The sequence below is a fragment of the Anguilla rostrata genome, chromosome 3, assembly GCF_018555375.3.
Source record: "Anguilla rostrata isolate EN2019 chromosome 3, ASM1855537v3, whole genome shotgun sequence".
Taxonomy (NCBI): Eukaryota; Metazoa; Chordata; class Actinopteri; order Anguilliformes; family Anguillidae; genus Anguilla; species Anguilla rostrata.
The window spans coordinates 39,971,544-39,998,967 of NC_057935.1; the positions used below are offsets into that span (position 1 = coordinate 39,971,544).

Below are 27,424 nucleotides of genomic sequence, written 5' to 3' on the forward strand. Positions count from 1 at the left end.
TGCCAAACTGTCTTATTTTAGTTGCCTATTACGGAGTGGTTTTTTTACAGAAGGAAAGTGAATGGATGGACTGTGCTTGAGCGTTCAGTGAAAGAGCTGTGGGTCTGTAAAGATCTAGTTTGTCATTAAATCCTGTTCCTCTTTTGATAAATTTGCCCTGTCTGTATGAGTCCACCAAAGTCAAAATACAATCCGGAGTATAAAATAAACAACACAGAATATTTGCTCTATTTACATGCAATTATATGGGAAAATAATATACTTTTTTTCTAACACAATTATTCTGTGTTTTTATTGAGTAATACTATTTTTTTCAAAAACATATGTGTCAAAATGCTTGGCACCCCTAAAGATTATTAATGTAAAACCAAAACTAAATTCTGGACCTGACAGTACATACAACTACATCAAAACTGTGGCATCACTACCTCCAAACTTCAAATTCTGTGAGGATTATTCCATAAAACCAGATCCAGAACTAATGTTCCTGCTGTAGGCTGAGGAACAAACTGCACCCAGAACAGTCCTGTACAACTTCTAAAAACTCAGCTGCACATTTTCACTGTCTGGACAGAACTTCCAAAATAATAGGGGCGGTTATAGTAGTCACCTATCAATAGAATCTTGTTTTTTGTGTCATAAAGCCTATGTTTCCATTGAGCATAACATTTACATTGCTTTTTGAAGCCTGTGGGATAGCATACTCTTAAATTAAAGCCCTTTATACAGGTAAATGCATAAATAATGGCACGGTGACACAATGTTTTGTTGTTTTGGCTCTGTGCTCCAGCACATTAAATTTGAAATAAAACAACGAATATGAGATTAAACTGCACACTCTATAGTTTTAACGGGTGGTACTGTCAGGCAGGGGACAGGCATGGAACTGGAGCTGAACCAACTGTGTCTGGAGGAGGGTGCTCAGTCCGTCTTATGGCTACCACTTCAGGCAGCTGCCCATAGCTGGGAAAAAAAATATATATATAATGAGCAGCTCAGATATGTTGGTGAACTGAGCAGGAGAGGTAGAGGTGCCTATGCGCAAAAAGAAAAAACCGAGGCAGAATAAATCAATGGCAGCATAGCTAGAGGAATGGAAAAGGCCAACACAGTCATGAGGGCAGCTCTGAGACAGTCACTACCAGACCATGACTGGCTCATCTGAACACAGAGCAGAGCGTTCATGAGGGATTATAAGAAGAAAGGAAATCATTCAGACATACTGGTGCTAGCTTTAAAAGTAAGAAATATCCTATAATCTGGAATATAATCCATTTTTAGCCTGTGGAGGGAGGCTAGCACTGGACTGAAATAGTCAAATATCATTGTTCCGGTAAGAATACAAGCAGCAGCATTTTGAATCAAGAGAACTTTCAGAGGAATTTAGATGTCCAGACAAAATAGCATTCCAATTTATGTTGGACTGAAAGGTATGATCTAAACCAGGAGAGAGCTTTTCCATGCAGGCCTCCAAGGTTTCCAAGTCTATCCAAAAGGACGAGGTGCACAACAGTGTCAAAGGCTGCACTGAAATCTAAGCACAATTATGGAAATACAGCCCCTTTCAGAGGAGGGGAGTAGGTTGTTGAGTACTTTGACAAGAGCAGTTTCAGTGGTGTGATAAGGTCTAAAATCAGACTGAAAAATTTCCAGGATATTGTTGAAGTGCAGGAGAAAAGTTTTTTTCTAGTACCTTAGAAAGTAATAGCAGGTTTGAGATAAGCCTGTAGTTAGACAAATCATTGGCATCCATGTTTGGCTTCTTAAGGAGGGACTTAATAAGGCTTTATCCTAGATATTGGAGCATTGCTGCAGGGATTTGCTCTCACTCAACCAGAAGAGAATTAGTGAGGTCGGGCACTGATTGGACGATTAGGCCTGGCCTTCAGTTGGCTTTCAAACTGATCCCAAATGTGTTGGATGAGGTTGAGGTCAGGGCTCTGTGCAAGCCAGTCAAGTTCTTCTGCACTGTTCTCAATGCAACCATTTCTATGTGGACCTCACTGTGTGCCCAGGGGCATTGTCATGCTGAAGCAGGAAAGGGCCTTCCCCAAACTGTTGGGGAAGCACAGAATCATCTAGAAGGTGATTGTATGCTATAGCATGAAGATTTACCTTCACTGGAACTAAGGGCCCTAGCCCAAACCATGAAAAACAACCCCAGACTAAGGGGTATCCAGATACTTTTGGTCATATAATGTATCTTCTAATCTTCATGTTGTCCTCACGGCCAGTGAAAACCCCCTAAATAATTTTTTTTTTCAACATGAAATTGGATAACTTCTGGAGTGATCCAATTAGGAAAAGTTAAACATTTCCTTTGTTTGCTATACCTTCAGAGTACAAAGATTGTCTTTTGTGTCTTTTTAATCCCTGCAGTTATGAAATCAAAAATCACAATCGAACTTAAGCACCACACTCCATTACAGCAAAAAAAAAAAAAAAAAATCTAAGATTTTAGTCTCTCTGGACTGTGCAGTCCAGAGTGAAAACAGTTATTCACTACATCACTGATGAGTAACAGGACAGGTGGTTTCTTCTATTTGCGGTTTTTAAAATTGGTACCTACTTTAAACACGATCAAAGACCTGCCAAAGGCCAGCCAATTTAGTTAGGCTGAAAGTTATTCTTTAAGGAATGTACTTTTCCACTCTACTTCAGACAGAATATGATTTGGTGCTAACTTCAGAATATGATTTGTGTGCTGCCTCCTTTCTCAAGGATTTGGAACAATGCATTAAACCTGTATACATCCATGACCTCTCCACTTTAAGGTTTACCTTGCCCCTCAGTTTCTGAATTGAAATTCATCCAATCAGATGTCAAGCTAACATATTTAAAATGGTCAGGTACATTAGGTTACCTTCTAAAATAATCTTCTATTATGCAGTAACCAAATATTATACACAGAACTAGTGAGATATTATTGGTGGTTGGACAATGTGTACATTCAGGGGGATGACATACCAAGATACAGACAGACAGGCTGGATCTGGCTTGGAAAAAAACTCCTTAAAATAATTCTATTTTGGCCAGGATTTGGGAAACCAGTAAAAGGCTGCAGTTCACCCAAAAATGAAATAAAGCTAAGTTTTACACGTAACTGGAATGCTATCTATCCATCCAGATCATTTCACCGAGATTTGACGAGTTTTCTACATACCTGCTGCAGCTCTCCCTGATGCAATGGACCTCAATGACACCAAGTTTTTGTGGCACTCAATGCACCAAAGATTTACATTCGAAATAGTCAACAGCAATGTCTCTCCAAATATAATGGCACTTATACTGACAAACATCCACAGACTTTGTTTTGCATGGTTTCATTAAATACCACTTTCTACGGAAGTTCGCTGACTGTGTATATTCCTGCACATACAACCAAAGCACGCCAGTATTCTAGGGCACAGTGTCAAAGTTGTTTTAAAAGATTGTTTTAAATATGTTGACAATGCACCTTTAATATATACCTCTCCCTACCATCAGTCAACCTCAGTCAGTCAATCAATCTTGTGCATGCAGACCTGGCACCACCACAAACTCATACTGGTGTGTGCTCTGTTATGTTCCTACTGTCACTTCACTTTCTAGTTGGTTATCTGTTTCTCTCCTGCACGATCTTTTCTTCGATTTGTAGTATGGGTGTGGTTTCCTCTAACTCTCTCCCCTCAGCTGATCACTCTCACCTGTTCTGGTTGCATTCTCACGCACTGGTTAGTCACTCGCATTTCATTCACCTGTTCCGTGTTTGCATTCTCACGCTCTGTTCAATTATCTCTCATTTCATTCACCTGGTTCACATAGTATATATTCTCTGTTCCCCTGCTCTTCAGTGCCAGATTGTGCCTCTGTTTTCAGTGCCTTGCCAGCGTTTACGCCTGTCATTTTGTCTCGTGCTTCATCTTGCCTGTTTCCCAACCGCCGTTTTCTGCCTGCCGTCTTTGCTTTGTTGATTTCCTGTTTTTTGACTTTGATTTACCAACTGTTTTGTACTTTTGCCCCGGTGGATTTTTCTGGTTTTGATCTTTTGCACGAACTGACTACGAGACTGCCTGCTGTTTTGTGTGCTGCTGTATTAAACTGTATTAAAACTACGGGAGTTTCGCCACTCCACTGTCTGAGTCTGAATTTGGGTTCACCAAACTTCGACCCATTACATGCTCACCAATAAAGAGTGCCTTTTGACATAAATTAGCATGAATTGTGCAATTTTGGTCAGAAAACTCCTGCTGCACCTGACCAATTGTTGGTCTATTCTCAACTTATCACGTACACACATCGCTACATGTTCTCATACTCAATCAATCACATACCCATATCACTAGACCTCTCCCATGCTGCTCAAAGATGACTGCCCTAACAATCACTGCTCTGCTCATCCTCCACCATCCCAGCTTCCACCTAGGTCTGCTCAGTGCACTAGGGGAATTTTGCTTAAACGTTAATTAAATTGATTAATAAATCTCATGCTCAGCAGTTGGAAATGATTGAAATATGATGCACAAGTGTAAAAAAAAAAATCAATGGACATTATGCTTTTTTGCCTTCTGCATTGCTGAAATAAAACATGGTTACCGTGTGTCTGCTTTTATTTCTTTAAAGTTTTTGGTACAAAATATTGTACATTGTGAAGTCTGAGTCTTTGATGAGCACCAGTTGTGTCTGACGTTATCTAACAGGGGAAGGAGTGCCAGGCATCAACAACTGTCAAGGACGAGAACCTTGATCCCAGTACATTGCAGAAACTGTACACATTGTGACACTTTGTTTCTCCCAGCAGTTGGCAATAGGCTATTTTTATAATGCATAGGCATGTTAAGGTTGACAGTTACCATCCAAAACTACCAAAAATCACGGAAAGCAGAAAAAACAGAGAATTTGTGAAAATGGCAAAAACGGGGAGTGGTCATGGAATACATGGCACCTACACCTTCTGTGACAACAACCTAGGTTTCCCAGTACATTCCAATCACATCATGAAATCCCCATCTTTATTATTTGAAATAGTCTTTTTCATCATCATGCTATATTATTATATTATTATATTATTATAATCTCCCTACCCCCCCTGTAAATTATGCCCTTGATATATTTCATAATGTATGGTATGTATTTGTCACAGTTACTATGCAACAGCAATGCTATTTTGGTTAGGTACATATGGTATTTTGTGTTAAATCTTGTTTATTTGGACCATTTGCCAAACATATAGGTAACATAACCAGGAAAACCAAATCCATTTTCAACTGTGCCACCTTAAACTCACAATGAAAAATATACAATTTTGTCGTTTAGCAAAATGGCCCCCCACCCCTGTCCCCAATGGCTGGCACAGTGCAACTTTGTACATTATCAGAACAGTACCATCTGACTTGTTTAAAAAAAATATTTGATTCATATTTTTTTAAATACATATTTGAATATATTTGATTCATTTTGATTTGATTCATTTGATTCACAAAAGCAGTGCTAAAGAAAAACTGTTAAGAGTTTGATCAAATAATTCTAATTAATGACTCACTCATTATCATTGATAATGAAATCATTGATGGTACTGGATTAATGGCATGTCACAGGCAATGTATCAGAAGTAAGTTCATTAATAATTACATAACAATGAATGGCTATACAGTAAATCACCTGCAAAAAATAAATCAATTATATTCCCAATTTGCGTAAACCTTTACGCCATTAAAAAGCACAGTCTTCAGTTTATCCAGTAGCGTACACTCACTCTTCCTTCTTCTTAAGAGTCTTTCTTGCGCAGCATTTCCGAAAACAAAATGTGCAACATTTAACTGTCACTATGACAACAGTCGCTATTATGAGGAGGAGCAGGCCAATCACATCCAGGCAGTGATACTGGATCCAGTTGAGCTCATGGGCAGCTGTCCTAAGGTGGCCTGCCCCTTTATGCCGCATAACAAACTCTGTCCAGAAGACTGCCAGGTCGAGGGGCTCGATGGGGCGATCCTTATGCACTGCTGAGAGCTTCATCATCTTCTCTTTGTAACTGTTGGACCAAGAAACAGTTTGTTCTTTATGTCATTTAGTACACTACTTTGTCACAAAGAGATTATTTTATTTCCCCATTTTCTCCATAATTTCTAGTGTCCAGTAACTGGAGGCCTATTTCACTGCTGCAACAACCTTCATAAATTTATAAAGACTAGGTGGATTCCTTGTACACTAATTGAGCTAAGCAGTTTTTCCACTGGAGGGCAAGGGAATTGATAGATGGCACAGGTAAACAGTAAACCAGATGAGCTGTTTGGCTGGTCATATGTTTCTTTACATTATTTATGGGAAGAACAAGTTAATTCAACTATCTGTTGCTGTGGAGTCTGTCTAAATTGAATGGGTACTTCTCTGTACTATTCTTTACAAGAAGAGTAATATGCATGAAAAAACTAACCACTAGCCACTGGTGATATTGCTAGCAGCTGAATGACCACAATATTTTCAAGCATGATACTTACTGTCAAAGCTTCAATTACCAGAACTGGGACACTTCTATCTATCCTAACCTCTAACCTTTTACAGAGTCACTGCACTTTACCTTAACTTCTGACCTTTGATTGGGATACTACCATCTATCCAAAATTCTTACCTATTGCAGGATCACTACAATCCACCCTCAGCTCAGAAACAACAGGCTCGGATTCCCCCTTGGATTTAGAGCTGCTGTGCTCTCGTCTCTTTTAGCCCCACAGGGCTGAATGCACAGAATAACATACAGTATGTAACATCAATCAGGCATCATTGGTTCTATCCAACCTGGCCTCTGACCTTTTATCATTGATGACTTTGTTGAGCGTTGTCAGTAGTTTGGCTGTGGTAACGTCTAATATTTTCAGGGACTCGCCCACACCGCGGTACACCATGCGATTCACGTTGTCGCTCTGGTCTCCAAACAAAGGCAGCATCACCAGAGGAATTCCATTGCATATGGCCTCGTAGATGCCGTGTGTTCCCCCATGCGTGATGAAGGCCTTGGCTTTGGGATGTCCTGGAGACAGAGGGGAACAGCAAGTGAACACACCAAGAGCCAGCTCAGCTTCTTTTGCTTAATAGATGACATAGTTGTAACTGTGGGTACAGTATATTCAGTGAAAAGGAAATGCACATTCACTGCAATTTCACTGAAGTCAGAGTCATTACAATACCATAAGGAGCAGTGTTATTTTATGTTGTCATTGACAATGAACTGAAAGTAAATTCTGCACAATTAAATTAATCAGCACATCAGACATGCCTTCAACCTGACGTTTGAGGAAAGAAAGACTTCAAACTCATTTTGAGCAATATCCAAAAAGATATAATCACAGCAGTAGCAAGAGCAAAAACCAACCCAAAAGGTCATTTTGAGGAAGCCATTTCAAAATCTTGACATTGTCTGGAAGGTTATCGGGCAGAGGGCCAGTGTGCCTCCACACAACCTGCAAAAATAAGAAAATAAAAAACCAACAAAAAACCAATGTTTCAATAACTGAAAACTGAATTATAGACAGTAACAATAGACAAACCTTGTCTTACACAACAAGAAGAACTATACCCCATGTGACAGAAGGTTTTTAGTTTTATTAGACAATGATGATAGAAAACATGCTTGGAAATCTGGCAAAAAATATTCAGTTCTGCTGCATGAGGAACAAATTGAACACAAAAAGCCATTTAAGAAGTTACTTTTGCAGTCAGGGTCTCAATTCTGCCTCTGGATTCTGAAAAAGATTTTAAATGTAGTGCCAAACAAACAAAATTGTTTAATTAAGTGCTTGGGGATATAAGGATAATGTTAACCATATGTCTGCTGAAGGTTAAGGCTACTTTTAGAAGTAGCCTTCTTTTATGGACTGCATACGTATGTACTACACAGGCTTAATAAAACCTTCATCCGTCATTGTAAGAGTTGTATTTTTATTTTAGTTCATATTTTAATATTTGAGAAGCCAAATCTGTGAAATAGTAGTCTTTTGACTGGTGGAGAAGGAAGAGGTTTACACCACTGTTATGGCAGAAAACAGGAGCGATGAGACAGACAGAGAAATTCTCCATACCCTTTGAGGAATCTGTCTGAAGGCCTCTGAAAACTGGGTTGCCATCTCTTTTGGCATTTCCGACACCATTGAGCCCAGTGTGAACACCACAAAGCCATGCTCAGACTCTTCCACAAACTCCTCCAGCTCCTGCAGGTGTGAAGACAAGAGGGACACTGTTGACCACAGACTTAACATCAATCAAGCAGGAAAACCTCTTTATTATAATGCAGTGTAACAAATGCATTGTCACAAAGGACACAACATGTTGTGCAGGACAGGGTATATTTTCCAATAATAATCAGATAACCATGAAATCATGGTCATATAGCTACAATACTTACAATAACACAAAATGATTTGTTTTACTTGCAGACAATCTCAGACACAACTTTCCTTGAAATACCCTCCTTTGGCTTTAATTGCAATTAAATTAATTACCGGAGAAACCAGTTACATTACATTTATTTGGCGGACGCACATGAAGCGCATACCACTTCATACAGTAAGCATAGGCTAGGTCAGAGAGTAATGTTACATCAAACTAGGAGGTATGATAACAAGCTACAAGATCAAGATAATGATACAAGTGTAATATAAGTGCTGGATGGAGGTACATGTGCATGTTGACTACAGTCAAATGGGAACTGCGACCTGTTGGTCAAAAAGGATGTGCATCTCAGAAAAAGCTCTAGCTATGTGCTGTTAACAAGAATAAAAGACTCCAGAGGGTCAAGCATCATCAACACTGGACCAAAAAGATTTGGAAAAAGCAGACGCACATCCTTTTAGACCAGCAGATCATAGTTGCCGTTTCATTGTAGTCAGGGGAACTGGTTTCTTGCTAACTGCTAGCTGAGTTCTACCTGTAGCTGTGGTGCAATTTTACAATGGTTTCTTTTGCTGGACACCACAAGATGTTTGTCTACTGGCTCTTGACCTTCTTGGCCTTCTCCTGTTGACATTACTGCCCATCAGCCCATACACAAATTTCATGGATGTCATAAAATGTTGATGTATTGAAAACTGATCAGTGTGTTGTAATATTGAGAAATGTTTGAGCCATCAATTAAAATGACAGTAAAACCTCATTCTTAGATGTTCTGTTTCTTTTCACTTTTGTAATGTAATACAATACAGTGGGTGACACACAGAGGCGATGTCACACTCTGCTGCCACCTGCACACCCCTCCTCCTTTGCCCCATTTTAGTTGACAGTTTGACAGAATTTGATAGATACAATGCTGTAGTCTAGTTGGACAAGGCAATAAATCTTTCTTGACTTGTGCAGTAGTATGGGTTGCCATTTGTGACAAAATGCATTCTGTAATCCTGCTCAATTTTTGCTGATTTAGCATTTCCAAATGTAAAGAAGTTTTCAAGTGTCACTTATTTTAAATATTTAGTGAGAGATTTCCAGTAATGTTTTGCATTAAAGCTATGTTGGAAAAACTATAGATTATACAGTACAGTGAGCTCCATTTTTGGGAGAAAGACTAAATTTTTTATTGATTTGGCTCGAAATACTATATATATATATATATATATATATATATATATTAGATTTGTGTTCAAACAATTCTCCATGTTTGATAAAGTGTACTTTTATTTTTATGCATTTTGGTTTCACCATGTAAAAATTACAGCACTTCTTATACACAGCCCCCCTGTTACGACCTGGTCAAGGGGCAGAACGTAACAGGATGACTGATAAGGGAAATGAGTGGGGGATGGGTTAGGGAAATGTACTTCAAATCGACCAAAAACTCTGGTCCCTATCTGCCTATCAGATCTAACTGAAAGCTGGCTAGTCTACAAAGGGTACTGGACACGAGGCAGCTTTGAACACTGAGCTTCGGATGATTAATCGGTAGTCTGAAACGAAAAATTTGAATAGCGTAGCCCCAACGGAGAGTTTGATAGTACTAGTTGCTACTTTTGACATGCTTTTATACATTATGTACAAATAAACGATATATAAAAATATTTTCTGGTAGCGTGGGCCTTCTCTCATTTTTGCATATTTAACGTTGCACCGGCACCCAAGTTCACACATTATTGAGTTGAGCGTGTTTCTTTTCCTTTATACTTTAATTTACATAACATTAATATTGTTCAAAACATTATAGTGTCCTGAAAAAATGTGCCGTAATTTCTACAATAACAATGCCAACAGATCACTTCCATATCCATTTTTAAGCATCTAGTATACACAAAAAACCTATTGACAATGTTAAAATAGCAGCCTCCAATGCAATAGAACAATATAGCAGAGAGGATGGTGTCCTTTCGTCCTCCACAAGCCTCCATAACCATACATTTAAATGTAACCTCGTTACTGCAGCTACTCTTCTCCTATCTTTTACATTGCAAAAATGACACTTACCGAGGACATGCTTTCTAGCCAATCAGTCATTGAAATAAAAAAAAAATGACATACTGTACATCCAATTAAAGTATGCAGGAGGGGTTAATCTAGTGTCACAATGCATGCAAGCCATCATCAATTTCAGAGTGTGCGATTTCATGAGAGATAGCTAGAGAGAAACTTGTGATAAAATATAGTTGTGCAAACTTATAGATTTATAGGGTAGTAGGGTGAGAAGGAGAGGTTGTAGGAGTTGTTATTGTTATTCATTTGGAGGAGCTTGGTACAGTAGTAACATATTTTTTCTGACACTATTATTAATGTTAGCTAACGTAATCTAGCATTAGCTAGCTAGTAGAGAAAGGAGCGTGTTATAAGATAGCTGTACAAATTTACAGATTTTTAAAATTGTAGTTTTAAAATTGATGGTAGTTGGGCAAGAAGACGCAGTGCTTATTTTTGTTATTCACTGTTGGAGGAGCTTGGTGAAGGAACGTATTTGACACTAGCTATTGTTATCTGATATTAACTAGCAAGCGAGCTACATTAGCTAGCTAATAACACTTCACTAGTCAGTACTTGTTTTTTTTTTCATCCCCTCACAGATTACATTGGGTGAATCCCAATACTCAAAAAATGCATCCTCCTTTCCTCCAATACCATGTCTCCTCTGTGCCCTGCAAACTGATCTTTGTGTCCCCCCTCCCAACTGCCAATATTGAGGGAAATGAGCAAAGCAGCTTCAAACCATAGACTGTAGAAAAAATGGACTATGTCTCTGTGACCCATTGACTCTCCTTGGGCTTGGCTGCAAGTGTTTTGAAGCCTGGGAAGTTTTGGGTACCACCATGTTGTACCACTTGTACTTGAAACGCGTGATGTATTATGATCGACCTGTGGATCCACCTCTCCACGTCTGCCACGTGTGTAATTGACATGGCTTCAAACTGATGCTTGAAAGCAAAGACATTCCAATTGCCTTATGAATGTTTCCTTGATTCCTTTATCCTTACATCCTTTCCTTTCTTCCTTACCTTGCGTCCTCTGATGGGTGGAGCTAGGAGCAAGGAAAGGAACCAAGGAGATACATTAAAAAACGCGTGATTCCAGACATCAATTTCACATATTTTTGACCCGTTTGGCCTTCCATACAAAGAAAGGAGGCAAGGAAAGGAAGCAAGGAGGTGTAAAAAAAAAAGCAGTTGGAACGGTTGGTATGAGTACTGGGATGCACCCTAGCTATTGCAAAAGTGTGTTCACATTTCTATGTGACATCTCATGCTCGCACCCACAGAGACTGAAAGACCATCTCACAGTATCTGACACCATCCATACTTCAGAAACTGGAGGTGGCAGAGAATTTTAATTTCCCCATAATGAAAGATATTTAGCCAAATTTGTGCGTGGTTGAGTAGACCATTTTTGGTAGACATAGCATCATACCCGAAGGCTAGACTGTCTACAACGGATAACAAAATGTCAGTTAGATTTCTGGCCTAATCCAGCAGGAAAATTTGGATATTTAAGGGGAGGCAGGTTTTTAATGTTCTTGTATGCATAATGCTTAAATGAATATGACTAAGCATAAGTAAACATGGCATGCAGCTCCCATTATTTCAGTATGTGAATAGTATGCACAAATGAACTGCACACTATGTTGCATGCAACAGTTTCCAAAGGACGTATTTATTAGCAACAAATTTGATTTCAGATGTTACTGTGGGGATTGTTATTACAGTACAGTATTACAGTATAGTCGGGATTCTGGAATTACAGAAAAGTGTTATGTTTTACTTATACTGTGAGGCGTTTACTTTGATCTAATGTTGTTGCTGATTACATATTAACTAGCGCCTCAACGGAAACCAGGTTCATGTTTCTTCAGGCTACTGTACATTCAACTACTTGTACTTGAAACTTGAAACAAGCTATTTGGCTGCTTTAAATGGTCTAACCACGTGTAAGACCTGTGATTGGCTATGGGACTGTTATAATGCTTATGATAGGGCTATTTCATCAATAGTCAACGTTGGCTTTGATCATAATGAAGCAGATAAGCTGTTCCAATTTTCTTCACACCTCGTTCTCCCCTTTCTTCCACTCATCCCCTCCAGGGATTTTTTGTGTTCCTTTTGCTCTACAGCTCCAACCTGTAGATATTGGTATTTATTTTATATTTAGTTTAATCTTATCATTGTATCTTTGCAATGTCTTCTGAAAAATGCACACCTATTTAAACTTTTGCATTTCTTGAATCTACATTTTTTTATTCATTATTATACATGTACAGTCAATTTTGTAAGTATGTATATTAGTCATGTTGTACTTTGCTGGTATTCAGATCAAGATTGAAGATTTAATAGTGGAACAATTTGACAGTCAAGGAGTTCAATTCTACTGAATTCAATTCAATTCTATTTGATTTTAATTACAATTAGCCATACCTTTCATTGTTTTTTCTATCTAAGATATCCCCAAATGAACATTCTAAGTCTCACTTTTATAAACTTTTAGGGGCTATTTTAGCACTGCTTTTCGCAAAAAAAATTAGTTCTGTAAACAGAGCCCTTCACAGAACTATGAGATTACAGTGGCCAAGGTCCAATGTCTCATTTTGCAAACTCATGTTACAGATAATTCAGAGGGTGTACTGCAGTAACCCAGGAGAGATGATCGCGTGAGCCGCAGCATTGCATGCCAAGTGCTCTTACAATAACCACAGAGCTTAGCATGATTGCAGATCTACAAAATGACACTCCCTATGTGCACGCACGTTGTTTGTATTTCTAGAAACCCGCATGTAAGGCTTGGGTTGCAGGAAGCATTTACACTTATTTCACCTCTTAAGTATAACAACAATCTATGTAGATATGCAAGGCAAGTATTTTCTTGCATGACTTGGCCTGATGTTGCGGTCTTTTGCATAGCCCTTTGGCTGACTAGCAATTGCAACAAACAGGTTTGATCACTACACATTGCGTGTGCTCTTCTCAGAACTAGCGTGCAGATCGTAAGTCTAGGAAACAGTCTGTGCATAAAAACCCTCCCCCAACCAGCTACTTCCCTTCCCCAGACAGGAAGTGGACTTTGGAATGTTACGGAGAGACGTAATCAGAGTGGAGCTTCTGGCAAACCCCACGGTGGAAACGGGGCGATCAGATTCCCTCGCCGCCTACGTGTTTGGGAAAACAACGTGTCGGAGCACAGTCCTCACGCAACCCGACACTCTTTGCCCCACTAAACAATGCACAGCCACTTGGGATTGTCAGAAGTAACTAGCCCAATAACTTGCGACCACACTCATGGATTTTAGCTTCTCTGATTTCGATGAATCTGCCAGCTAAAAGACACTTGTGTTGATTTCACACACTAAGAGAAATGTATGCAATGCACATGTAAAAACTGGAAGAGGGAAACTTAACTATTCAAGAGTGAGAAATACACATAGTATAGTGCACACTGAAGTAAATTCTGAATATATTTGCGATATATACACATATTTGTGTATGCTTAAACCTAAGCTGATAGGCTCACTCGTCTTTATTTTGAAGATGTAAGGGAGGATGGCAGCAGTAGGATGAATTCAGAAATATACCGGCAGACTTTGTCTAGCCAAGTACAAAGAAATTCCTCCACCCTCATCAGCCGGTGCATCATCCTGCAGCAAGACAATGAACCCAAACACACTGCCTATTTAAACAAAGCATTCAACAATGGGAAAAAGTGGCAAGTTTTCAACTGGCTGTGACAGATTTAAATCCAATCAGTCATGCATTTCACTTGCTGAAGAGGAAACGGAAAACAGAAGGGAAACAGGGAAAACAAAGCAAAGATTACTTAAAGTGGCTGCAGTAAAGTCCCAGGGAAGCGTTTCCAAAGAAACAAAACCATTGGTGATGTCAATGGGACTTGATGCAGTTATTACATTTAATATGCAACCACATATTAGACTTTATTGCTTTGATTTACTTTAAAGTTCATCTGTTGACTTACTTTTGCACCTCTGAAAATGGGGGGAATCAACACAAAAACAGTTGTTTCTGTAAAATGGTGAAACATATACGCATGCAAACATGATGAATTTGAAAGCAGATTTTCTGTACTCTTGTCCTGGATTCATCTTGTGATTACACATTCAAGGACCTTGAGGATATAGAAATTTTTTAACTACCGTTACCATACTTTTGGAGGGCACAGAACACAAGCCAGGCATCAAAACAGTGGGTGCTATTCTTCAGGAAACACTTACCGCTGGCAGGGGTTTCTTTTCCACACAATTGATGCCCCCAATGTGAACCATGTTGGGCATGAAGGGTTTGGGGTACTCAAAGGTGAAGTCGTACCTCATCAGCCAGATAGCTCCATGGCTAATGAGCTCCTTGTACGTCATATCCTGCCCCAGGTATCTGCTGGTCAGCTCATCAAAACCGGCAAAGATTTTCCTGCACAGGAACACCTCCGTACTGGCCATAAAGACATTTTTCACCCGCTGGAGGAAGTTCATGCGATCAGTGTTGCCTGTGAAGAACCGCGGGACGAACGACGGGGGCGAGGGGCACTGGGATGCCTTCTCCTCCAGTCCGCAGGGGATGCCCCGCAGGAAGTAGACCGCAGGCAGCGACAGCACGTGAGCAATGATAGAGCCGCAGGGCAGGAAGGGGTCGGTCAGCATGAGGTCGAAGGCCTCATCCCGCAGCTGCTGCATGAGCTGCCCGTCGTACAGCAGCCCCTCACAGCCCTTTATCTGCAGGTTGGTGAAGTCGATCAGCCGATCCACGTTCGACAGGAGGCCGGCCGCCGTTGGTGTCTTCAGGAACACGTTGTGCGTCAGGGCATTCATGGTGGCGTCCAGCTCCGCCCGGGTGTAGGGCACGCGGAAGGTCTGCGTCCGGTAGTAGTCGGAGCCTTTGATGAGCACGCTGGTTTCTGGGACCAGGACGACCGTCTCGTGGCCACGCAGAGAGAGCTCCCTGACCAGGATCTGCATGCTAAGCCAGTGGCTGCCGTCCACAGGCATGACCAGGACCTTCCCCCCCTGCGCGGGCCCCAGGGTGCCAAGGCACAGGCAGACCAGCAGCCCTGGAGTAGAAAGCCAGCCCTCTTGCTTCATGTCTCTCAGTGCAATAAGCAGCACGTTCAGGAGTGGAGAGGCAGAGAGCTCGTAAGGGGTTGGACTTCCATCCTGGCACACGTGCGGGTGTGCTTTGGTGTGTGTGTGTGTATGTGTGAGTGTGTGCGCGCGCGCGTGTGTGCATGTGTGTGGCTTCTGTGTAGAAGCTTAGCACAGTGTACTTGTAAGGATGTACTATTGTTTAACCCAAGAGGCACTGAATAGTCAACAGCAGATTCAGACCATCTGCTTTTGAAGCCATGAATCCTAACCAGTTAAGACAGAACTTAGCACCGTTACACTTGGACATACTAGTGCTGATCAGACAGTGGAATGTTTCAGCAAAATTTTCAGACAAATCAAAATCAGACAAATCGAATCAAACCAGTGGAAACACATTAAGTATATACTTGTTCAATCCTTCATTCACATAATTAACAAGAGCCATAGCATTCTTCTTAGCCAACTAACAAATGTAGCAACTCTCACATTCTTGAAAAATGCAAAAATTCTCCCAAGAGAAACAAACCTTCATCAAAATAATAAATATAGCCCCAGAAAGCAGATTCATAATCTGAACAGCAAAATTCTGAAAGATTATTTCATTTGAAAGTATAAAGCTTTTTTTTATTTAAAGATACTCTGTTTTTTTTGCTGTATTAAAAAAAATGCCTCATATCAAATAATAGCAGAAGGTCATCCGAGGTTATTGTTATTGGCTTACATTGACTGTGCAACCAATGAACTTCGGGTCCCCAAACTTTCCGCAGTGCTTTGAGGGGTGTGGCTTCACTGATTTATGATATCTAACGAAGCTTTCCGACTCACGCAAGCTGTACTGACTGCAGAGGTAGTATTACCTCATGTTTCGTGTAGCATTTGACCCCTTTTCACTCTGAGCTCCTCCCTCTGTGACTACCTCCCCCTGATAAAACAAACCCGTTGCGTGAGAAGGCTGCATTCTTGTAAATGAAACACCCAGAGTTCCACGCTTTAAAGAGAGATAGTTATCACGAAATCACAGAATGGTAGTGGTGAATAAAAAGCTTGTGGCAAATATTTACTGTTCCAAATAATGATTGTCCAGCTTCATTGCTAAAAAGGTTTTTTTGTAGAAAAATGTTTTGAAGATCAGTTTGCAACCCCCGAAAATCATGACAAAATAACTGTTCCATAACTTTCCACAATGTCTTTTGTGGGTTAAATGCACGCCAGATTTTTTCAGGTCACAAAAAGACAATGCAGCTGGAACGTAGTGGCATGGGATGGTAAAAATTAGAGGTTGGAAAAAAGTTGCTATGACATATTTGTTGAAAACCAACCATTCTGCTACACTGTAAACAAAAGTTGCAACAACACCGAGTGATAACTTGGATGAATAAATAGTAAAGAATATGTCATGTTAGAAAATGCATGGACCAGAAGCTACAAAAACTGCCTAGCAGTAAAAATCTGTGTATTTTTGTTCCAAACAGTTGATTTTGGTTAGCCTAAGGTTTGGGATATATCTCTGACTGTTTTTTTCTGATTTCCCAGCCTAATGGCTTCCTTGATTTTCATTAGCACAACTCTGGTCCTCTTGTTGACAAAACACCAATAACAGACTCCAAAGACAATCAAAAGGCTAGAATCAAAGCTATAGGCTAAAAGCTCTCTTATACCTTCACTAACGAAACGACTGAACACACCTGACTAATCAGAAACACCTGTGACGCCAATTGTCCCAAACGTTATGATGCCCTGAAATGGGAAGTCTAAATGGTAAATGGACTGCATTTATATATCGCTTTTATCCAAAGCGCTTTACAATTGATGCCTCTCATTCACCCATTCACACACACACACACTCACACACCGACGGTGAAAGGCTGCCATGCAAGGTACCAATCAGCTCAATGGGAGCAATTAGGGGTTGTGAAGGTGTCTTGCTCAGGGACACTCCGACACACCCAAGGTGGGGGATCAAACCGGCAACCCTCCGACTGCCAGACAACCGCTCTTACCTCTTGAGCTATGTCGCACCACTATGTCTATTTTTTAAAAATACTGCAATTTCTACATGGTGAAACTAACATGTATAAAATACTCTTAAATAAAAGTGTGCTGAATGTGCACTTTAACCACATGCGAATTATTTTTATTACAAATCTACAATTTTGTTATGTAGAGCCAAGTCAAGAAAAAATATGTCTTTGTCCAAAACATCATGAAGCTCACTGTATACACAGCATTAGTAATTAACTGATACACATTAGCCTTATTTGGTTTGCTTGTGGCTCTGCATGTGTAACATGAATTATATACTGAATTATAACAACCATCCATATGAAAACAGTCTAGATTGTCTGGTTTGTGGTTGCCACATTTTTTTCTAGTAGAGGATACATACTAATATTTTTTACATTTTGTTTTAGATGCCTTTTTATAAATCCATGGTGACATCAGCTGCTGTAAATTGTCACACTGGGTTTCACAGTGTTGGAAATGCATATAGAATCATTTGGGCTTGATCCTTTCTTATTTACCTTTTTATTTTCTGATTTTGCTAAGTTATTGGATTTTGTTTCTTGCCATACAGCCTCATCAGGCACATCCTATTGCCATTCCAAACTGGCTACTTTTTCATTTTAGATAAACTGGTTTCCCCAAAAGAGTGAAAAAAAATCAAAGCAAAGGCCACAGGATGACTATTAATCCAACAGAAGCCTCCTTTTTTAATATTTATATTTGACTGAAAAATAAAATATTAGCTCAGAGAGTTTAACTCCAAATGAACACTTCACATAATAATGGTAAGCTGGATACGCATGTGTTTTCATAAAGACTTCTCGTGGAACGGACAGACTGGTGTGTTTATGGGTGAACAGTACCACCTACTGCTAGAAACAGAAATTACACCATACATAATGTATACAATGACTCTAATAAACCACCTCGTCTCACATACATCTAAGTGAGCCAGTTCCAGTGGCAGCCATACAGGCGCTTTACATCATGAGCTGTTCCTTTCTTTCTCTACACTTATCCACCATCTGCCCATAAGACTTTGTTCCAGAACTCTACAGTTTTAAATGTACTTTTCTTAGCAAATTCTAATCGGACAGTTCTGTTCTTGGTGTTTACCAATGGTTTGCATCTTGTGTTGAACATTGAGTCACACTGTACATACACTGGTTAACCTATCTGTAGCCCTAACCCTGGGTTAAAGTTAACGCTAGGTTAACTTAACCCCTTTTCAGAATGCACATTGTTAACCCATGGCTAAGTCTTAACCCAGGGTTAATGATTCACACTGCATCTTGTTAGCCCTTGGTACAGGTGCCATCAAGTTTATTTGGAATGGATTTCTCTGCCTAAAAACTAATAAATAACTTTGTCTCCTCCTAGGACCAATTTGTTTGTTTCGTTACTTGTTATTATTTAGCTAACGTGAACTGCTTAGTTTTCTCATTTTTAACCGAAACAATTACACCAGAAATACGGTGCTCTTCATGTTTGGGAAAATCGTTTTTTTAAAGATCTGTACACCACAATTTTAGATTTCTAATCAAATAATTCACATGTGGTTAAAGAGCAAATTCTCATACATAATGTTATAAAATATCATTAGTATTTTATACATAAAAACAAAATGTTCACATACAGCAATAATCCTGCAAAGATGCACCCTCTGGAGCTTGCTCAGGCTACAGTATAAGCTTGGTTTCTACATTAGCTTAACTGCAATGATTTGGTTATGTAGGCTAGCTAGTTTTAAATAATAATAATTCTAAAACAGCATCCCGCAAAATAAACAAACCATGTAAATCACACAATCAAATTTATATTTTCATTTACTCAACTTTACATTTGCACATATAGCAGTGGTGTAAAGTAACAAAGTTGAAATACTTAAGTTAAAAAAATGTTTTTTGTACTTTACTGAATCATTTATCTTTCACTTTACATTCACTTTTACTTCACTACATTTTGAAAATAAATTCGATCCAATCATTTCCCAGTCTACCTTTGTTACTCGCTACAAAATAAACTGACAAAATTATGTAAAGTCTACAAATATAGCTTTTAGGCACTGAAATGTTTGAAAAGCATTACCAAACAACATTCTATCAGCTTTACAAAAAAATATTTTATTTTTTAGTCATTTAACTGGTGGACATCTCCAAAAGATCATATTTTATTTCTTTACCGAAGCTGGCTTTATTAAAGTCAATCTGTACCTTTAAGGAAAAATAAAATAAATATTTATGTAGTCTTAGTTGTTTTTTTTAGATTAAGCACAATTTGCTTTTACTTTTGATACCTAAGTACACTTAATGCCCAATACTTCAAGACTTGTACTTAAGTAGTGTTGTGATGGGTGACTTTCACTTTTACTTGAGACTTTTCTTGTAAGGTATGAGTACTTTTACTCAAGTATGAGTTTTGATTACCTTTTACACCACTACACACTAGCATTAGAACTTGAGAACAGTTATAGGTTATTATCTAATACATATCTTACCCATGTGCTTCCTCTTATGTTATCAGTAATTCTGATAAGCAGAATAAATTAAGTTGACAGCAGTTGGACTTGTTCTCTCACACAAAAGCCAAAAGGAAGGTGGCGAGGCTAATTTCACATGCTTCCCTTGCATTGTTAACAGTGTGGACTGCACCCAATATGACTGAACAAACAACTTCAGGATTCTTCTAAGTGGGAGGGGCACGTGTAAGCGTGCAAAGCCATATCTTTTAATAGATTGGATCACAGCCTGGAAACATGCACATCTATGGCATGAACTCAGGTGGGTATCACCGAAAAAAACCCAAAAAAAAAACAAAAACGCTTGCCTTCAAGCACAACAGGCTCCCACTGTGTACTAAAACATGAGATTACAGGGTTACCAAGCTAATTTAAATTTTAACCCTGGGTATTCCGTATCAGGAAGCTGACTCACTTTAAATTGGGGTATACCACCATGTTATCTTACACTACATGACTGACCTGGTCTGGGGCAGGTTATGTCAAGGCTATGGGACTGAATGTTATAAAAATGTTGCCCTTTGACTGAGCGGAGATTATTTAGAGACCAAATTAATCTGATGGTTTTCTCCGTGGATTGGGATGCATCGGCCATTTCAATTCAGCGAGGCAAAATTTTGTTCTCCACAAGCAGAGTCCACACAATGTAAATAAAGAAGTTCATTGTGTTCGTGATAAGATCGGAGCAGCATGACAATTGGGTAGAATGAAAAAACCCCAGACACATTCACTTTGAAAACACATTGTGTCATTCATCTACTCACAAAACCCTGTCTTTGTGCTACTGCGTGTTTTTGCTCTAGTGGGTTTTAGCCAGTCCCATGAGCCACCACCTGCACCAGGGTCATGTACATGTGTGAAGCGACTCTGTAGAAGGTCTGTGTGGGCACTGGCCAATGTCAGTGTCACCTTGCCCTGCATGCACTATAGATGGAGGAGATGGAGTCTGACTCCCCAATAGTGAAGCCCATTGGCTTGATAGGATATGTGAGGATGATGTCATATCACATGCTATCAGTTCTGTTGCTCAGAATGGCTCAAGCAGGCTTTCAGGGTATATTGCCTCAGCACCTTTGGCTGGGAAACTAAGAAGTCCCCCAGGTTAGACACGGTATGCTGGGCAAACTATCAGTGGATAGTCATGAAGTCCAACATGCCATTGCATCTTACCCAGCTGCTTGCTGCTGTGCTATCCGTGACCATGATAGGCATGCAGACTAGCTGACTGCTCATTTATCTGTTCATCCAGTATAAAATGATCTGACTGCACTCAGCCCTGAGAGTAGGTGAGGCTATGTATGGTTTTGCTCTGTGTATTTAGAATTAAAGTTTATTGTGTACAAAATAGCAAGCCACCTTGCAAACTGGGCATAGTAGGAGTGGTAAAGCCTACATAATTTTCCCTGTGGTCCACAAATAAAAGCCATTTTTCTAACCACCTGTTTTAACCGCAAACCAACAATAGATATCTTAGCTGTAGAGTTAACTATTTACATGGACGTAAACTCTGCTATACTACAGTACATACTCAGATATTTAATAGACATAAGGTGACACATTTGTGTTAAAGTAAAGAGTTTATCTTGGGTACATGACCCAAAATGATTTCAACTTGCATTGCCATCTAAATCCCCATGGGGTCACTAGACTTTGGCTTGTCCCAATCACCAGCCTTGTCACAGTGTGTCAGCAGATTTTCCTTGGCTGCAGCATGCCTTCATGAGTTACCCATTTGTGTGTCAAATAAAACATTGCTTTCTTTGGTTCCTTTTGGAATGTATGTCACCATATTCACATATTCTTCCCTTTGAAGAGTTCTGGAATGTTAAATGTAAAAATTCTAAGCCAGTGTTCTAGAATGCCATTGCTTCCAATTATCAGTAGTGATTGTTTCATGAGCATTAGAACGTTCAGTTCCAAACATTCAAATAACTTAGTTGTGATCTTACACCTTAAAGGGGTGAATATGCATGTAAGAAACAGTTAAGCTGGTCAAATCAGTTGGCATGCCTGTGGTCGCAGATGGGTCAACAGATGGCACAGACAGTTATGTTTTGTATGTTTAATTACTTCTACATTTGATTTAAAAGTTATTCTTGTTAACATTGTGCACCTTGATGCCATAAATTACTGCCCGGTTGCAATTAGCATCAAACAATGCCTATTGAACTTTGAGCTTGATTTCATTTGGGTTTTGTGTATCTGGAAATTAGGACTGAATACCCCTGTGCTGTGAGGCTTGTTGCAAGACAAGGGTTTAGGGGCTCAAGATACTGAAGAAATAACAGAAATCTGATTTAAATCATCTGCTGGTTTGAGAGCAGACAGATCAGAATCCATGAAACATATAATAAGGTTGAACATCTGAAGAAGAACACCAAACACTAACTCAATAGCCGTACCTGTAAAGCAGTTACTGTGAATATGGCAACATACCTTCCAAAAGAAACCAATAAATGCAATTACTGACACTCCCATTGCATGCTTAGCCCATGTATTTTTAATGCTCTTTCCCCCCTTTCCTCCCCAATTTGGACTGCCCAATTATATATCAGGGATCCTCTGCTATCGACTCAGGAGTGCACACTCAAGCATGTTCTTCTCTGAAGCATGTGATGCCAAGCATCACTTCTTATCGCACCACAGCTCTCAAATCAGGCTAGCAAAGATGAGTCAGAGGCTGAAACTTCATGTGCAAATTTGTAGCCAGACTTGCAGGTACCTGCTCAACCAGTGGAGGTTGCTGCAAAGTGATGATACACAGATCTCTGCCAACCGAACCTTCCCTAATCCTAAGCAACGCTGCCACCAATATGTCACCTGACAGGTCAATCAGCTACAACTGGTCACTGGTGTACTTGAGATTTGATCCCAGACCTTGGTGGCACGTGTTAAAACTAGAACTGTGCTTTAACCAGATGAGCAGGGCTGGGGCTAAAAATATTTAATTTGTTACCAATAACCTAAGCAGTTCCACCAAGGCTCAAGCTTTGTCGCCAAAATAGCCCCCGGTTCTTCTGGAAGGTGCAGGACCAAAAAATTATGACCAACAGAAAAAAAATTGAGTCTTCACATGACAATATTGACTTCTTAATTTTATTTCCATGTGCATGGAGCAATTTTTTGATCAGGGTTCACATGAAAATCCCTGTGGATTGACTATTGTTCTTTGCCCATACAAATAAAATCTGTTCTATGGAATTACAACAGGAGTGTGCAAATTTTATTTCTCACTGCATTCTTTTGTATCACTATTCTTTTCTGTATTGGAAACAGCAGAGTGTTTTTTTTCTCACCTGTGGCAGTGGTTTACGCACGGCGCAGTTAATGCCTCCCACCAGCACCATGTTAGGCATTAGGGGTCGTGGGAACTCAAAGGTGAAGTCGAACCTCATCAACCACATGGAGGCGTGGCTGAATATCTCCGCCACAGTCACTTCTCTCTGGAGGACCTGCGAGGCAATGCTGTCGAAAGGCTGGTACAAGATCCTGCATAACAGGGGCTCCAGGAAGCTGACCAACACATTGAGCACCCGCTGGCAGAAGGACATGTGGTCTGTGTTCAGGGTAAAAAATCGGGGGGCAAAGGAGGGAGGGCTGGGGCAGGGCATGGCTGCAAAATCCAGGCCACACGGAATCCCGCGCAGCAAAAAAACAAAAGGGACAGAGAGGTGCTCTGCCAGGATTGCCCCAGTAGGCACCACGGGGTCCGTCAGCACAGCATCAAACTGCTGGTCCTGAAGGTATGAAATCACTTCTTTATTGTACAACAAGCTCTCGCTGGTGGTCGTCAGAAAGTTTACGAGGTTTCCTATACCCTTCAGTTTGCGAGACACTTTCTCTAGGAAAGGCTCTGATCTGTTCATATGACTTGCTTGCTGGGCCTGTAGGCGATCGATCAAGTCCTGGCCATAGGGCACGGGGTAGGTCCTGGTGGTACAGTGCTTGGTAGGTCCCAGACGCATGCTCACCTGCGGGATCACAACCACAACCGTGTGTCCCCTCTGTCCCATCTTTTGTGCCACTGCCTGGGTCGTGACCCAGTGGCTCCCATCCATAGGCACCACCAGTAACTTCCCAGTATGCACCACTGTGGATGATCCAAGGAGGAGAACCAGCAACATAGACAGTGATGCCATTTCTCTGTTCTCATATATCATAACCATGGCGATAACCCAGAAGCCAACTCAGTTCACACTGGAATCTTCTGTGTCAATTGTATACAAATTCCTCTGAGGATTGGTATTCCCAGCTCCCGGCGCGTTCAAGTTAAGTTGGTCCCCAGTGCAGAAATAAGGAAGCAGTATACACAGAAGGGCACAACACTTCCTGCAGTTAGGGTACAAAGTTCATTTCAGCTTTAACGGGTGCTTCATCTCCCTCTGATTGCAGCATGCCCGAGTGTCAATGCCCGTGGAATAAGTGGAGCAAGGTTATATGCTTGTTCTGTTATAATGTGGTTTGACTGAGTAAACATTCATTTCTATTTTCTTGCCAAGACTTCACCTGGGACAATATTTGTGATTGGAACTGGGATATTCTGGGATCCCAGCAGTTCCTAACATTCCACACCTTGCTACAAAAATAAAAAGAATAGAATACAAGATTAATTAATCTATAAAGAACTCTGAGAGTGTTACAGTGATGACGTCTTTTTATATGCCAACCCAGAAGTTTCTTCCGCAGATGGGTTCCCTCAACAGATTATCAAAAATTCTCAATTCACATTTTGTTCTACAAGATTTCACCCATTAATATCTCAACGGTTGTCGTGTGCAGGGGCTAATATGAAACCTGAGTGGTGATTGGCAGAATGCAACCGTTGGTGTAATTTCAATGTAGCAACTTACTATTTTAAAGCACGTAACAGTTTTGAAATTCACAATTGAGATATTAATGGGGGTATTTTATCTCGTAGATCAAAACATTAACCTCTCTTAGGCTTATGTTAAAGGAAACCTCGCCTGGTAAGACTTGTAGGGCTTCTAATGTTGTAAATGCCCTCAACTATGGAAATATGTTGTAAAAATCACAAAAGATTTCAGTTATTTTAAAAACCTAAGCCTTTAATAGAAATTTTGACCAATGGAGATGTGCAATGCACTTTGGGTAGAAGATGTAAAATGGTTGCACAGAAGGTTGACTCAGTTGTTTTGTCCAGCAGTTACAGATATTAATAGTGAAAAAAATCAATACAATGCCACAGAATTTGTGTATGATGTGATACATGGGATATCTGTGAATAGGATGGATTAAATAGCTAAACATCTTAGTGTATCAGCTCATATTATAATTTGGGATTATGCATTCATAGGAGGTATCACCAGGTTAAACCCATGTCTACGGTGCGGATCAATAATAACGGTACGTCATTTAAATTAATGGGGATAATGTATACATTTCAGTTCCACCAAAAATGATAGTTTGATCCACATGGTCAAGTGACTTTGAATGGCTGCTGCTAGAAAGCGGAGCGCTTTACAACAGACAACTTTTCTGTCTCTGTTGGCAAAGGCGAGCAGTTGCTGCACAAACACCATCTCTTATGCCCTACTCTTGTCTCCTCTGGCCTCCAATCTTCATTGTTTTGATTTATTTGATGAGGGCTGTCCTCGGTGCTTTCCTGCTGAGTAATGTCCCGCTCTGGATCCAATCGAAAAGGCTGAACAGAAAACATTTTAAATGCTTCTCAATGGACAAGTCAGTAATGGACCGAGACCAAGAGTATATAAAATATGTAGAGACAGTGACACCAATAGAACCTATGGGGACAACATCAGAACCAGAAAGTACAATTTTTGCACTCAACAGACATGCTCAGTTTAATCCTTGGTCACATGCCTGAATCACGTGTGCAACGAGGATAGCGCAGACATAGGGTAAAATAAATAATAAATAGATAATTCCTATATTTGTCTGTGTGGTAGGAAAAAATATTTTACCTCGGAAAAATAAGTGATTTTTCTTCCTAATATAATACACAGAGTTAATATCAGTATTTGGGTGGAAGTATTTAACTTTTGCTGTCAAAAATGAATGGAGCCCAATGGGGAAATTGCTTTTTGAGAGAGAATCATAGATATCAGCAGGGGGCGACATTACATCCGGTGCTGAGATTGTGAACCGAAAGCTGAAATCTTGACCGAGACTCGTGCAACCATTGAAAGAACTACCCAGAATGGTTTATTTAGTTTTTAAAATAACTGAAATCTTTCGTGTGGTTTTTATGACATTTTTATATAACTGAAGGCATTTACATCATATTGAAGCCTCCAAGTCTTAACATGCGGGGTTCCCTGTAACCACAGAAATCGAATCTGCAGAAATCGAAATCCCTATGGGAAAAAAGCATTGGAAATCTGCCGAGGGAACCCATGACTCAAAACCTCCAATCCATTTACAGGTAAGAAACCATGCTTTGTTGCCTTTAGCAATGAGTTAAAACAATACATTTATTCAATTCAACACTCTCTAATTTTTGTTCCTTTTTGATTTTTAAAGGAATACGTTTTAAAAATGTAAAATGTCTATTAAAACCATTAAAGATACATCAACACTCTCTAAAGCAGGTCCTGTGGGAGACAAGGAACATCAAGGCCTACCAAAAAACATCAGTAGACCTGATCACTTTCAGGAGGAGGATACAGAACCTCCTCCAGGACGGCGTTTTAATGGACTACCAAAAAAACAAGGACCTGGCGAGAGAGAAATGGGGGGTGGACCACTGGAAAGAACTGATCATATAGTCCACTCTCCTAGGAGGAGCACCCGCACCTCAACCCCAAACCCGAGCACATGTATTGCTGTTTTTTTTTTAATGTAAAATTTTATGTAAAATTTTCTTAAAACAATTATCATCTTGGTGAGTGTTGGTATGGATATATGTATTTTTGATTTGTAAACTATGTTTTTCTTCTGAGTGTTTTTTATTTTGTAATCTTTGTGAATGAATTCCTGTTAAATGTGTTTTCTTTTCCTTTTGACCTTTTAAAAGGAGATGTGTTTTAAATGTTTAGAAGTGTTAAAAAAACCCCCAATAAAGGCACATCAACACTCTCTAAAACAGAAAGCAAATAAAACTGTTACAGCGTGTAGGCTACTGTGTTAAACGTTTTTATATAGATATTTATCCCCCCTAGTGTTAAACTACAGTATTAAAAAGTGTACATCCATTTTTTTCTGTTGTTTGTTAGTTGTTTTTTTTTATTTAATTTTTTTACTATGTATATCCTTTATACTCGTTTCATATACATGTATGATGTTTTTTGTTAATAAAAAAGAAAGAAAAAAAACCTCGAATCCGCTTCCGAGTTTTAGAACTACAAATTGTAACACTTCGCTTCAAGTAAGGCGTCGCACTTATGTAGTTCATTGGGACGTCGTCA

General features: G+C 39.7%; 1 protein-coding gene across 2 annotated transcripts; it reads right to left on the minus strand.

Moving 5' to 3' along the window:
• Positions 1–4,571: 4,571 nt before the first annotated feature.
• LOC135250825 (UDP-glucuronosyltransferase-like) lies at positions 4,572–24,440 on the minus strand. Of its 2 annotated transcripts, none has more exons than XM_064327582.1 (5): positions 23,336–24,440; positions 8,058–8,186; positions 7,352–7,439; positions 6,790–7,009; positions 4,572–6,013 (listed from the first exon to the last, which is right to left on the minus strand). In XM_064327582.1, the coding sequence occupies exons 1-5, from the start codon at positions 24,203–24,205 to the stop codon at positions 5,731–5,733; spliced, it is 1,590 nt and encodes a 529-aa protein (XP_064183652.1). In that variant the 5' UTR covers positions 24,206–24,440; the 3' UTR covers positions 4,572–5,730. The 2 variants fall into 2 exon arrangements, with proteins under 2 accessions (XP_064183652.1, XP_064183653.1); XM_064327583.1 differs by lacking the exon at positions 23,336–24,440 and adding an exon at positions 14,654–15,543.
• Positions 24,441–27,424: the final 2,984 nt, after the last annotated feature.

Bases quoted from the DNA above. Each gene is read 5' to 3' on its own strand.
- LOC135250825 (XM_064327582.1), bottom strand. From the start codon at position 24,205: ATGGTTATGATATATGAGAACAGAGAAATGGCATCACTGTCTATGTTG. The intron at 8,187-23,335 runs GTGAGAAAAAAA...TCACACCTGCAG, and splicing joins TGCGTAAACCACTGCCACAG to GAGCTGGAGGAGTTTGTGGA. The intron at 7,010-7,351 runs GTTGGTTTTTGC...CTCTGTCTCCAG, and splicing joins TCCTCAAAATGACCTTTTGG to GACATCCCAAAGCCAAGGCC.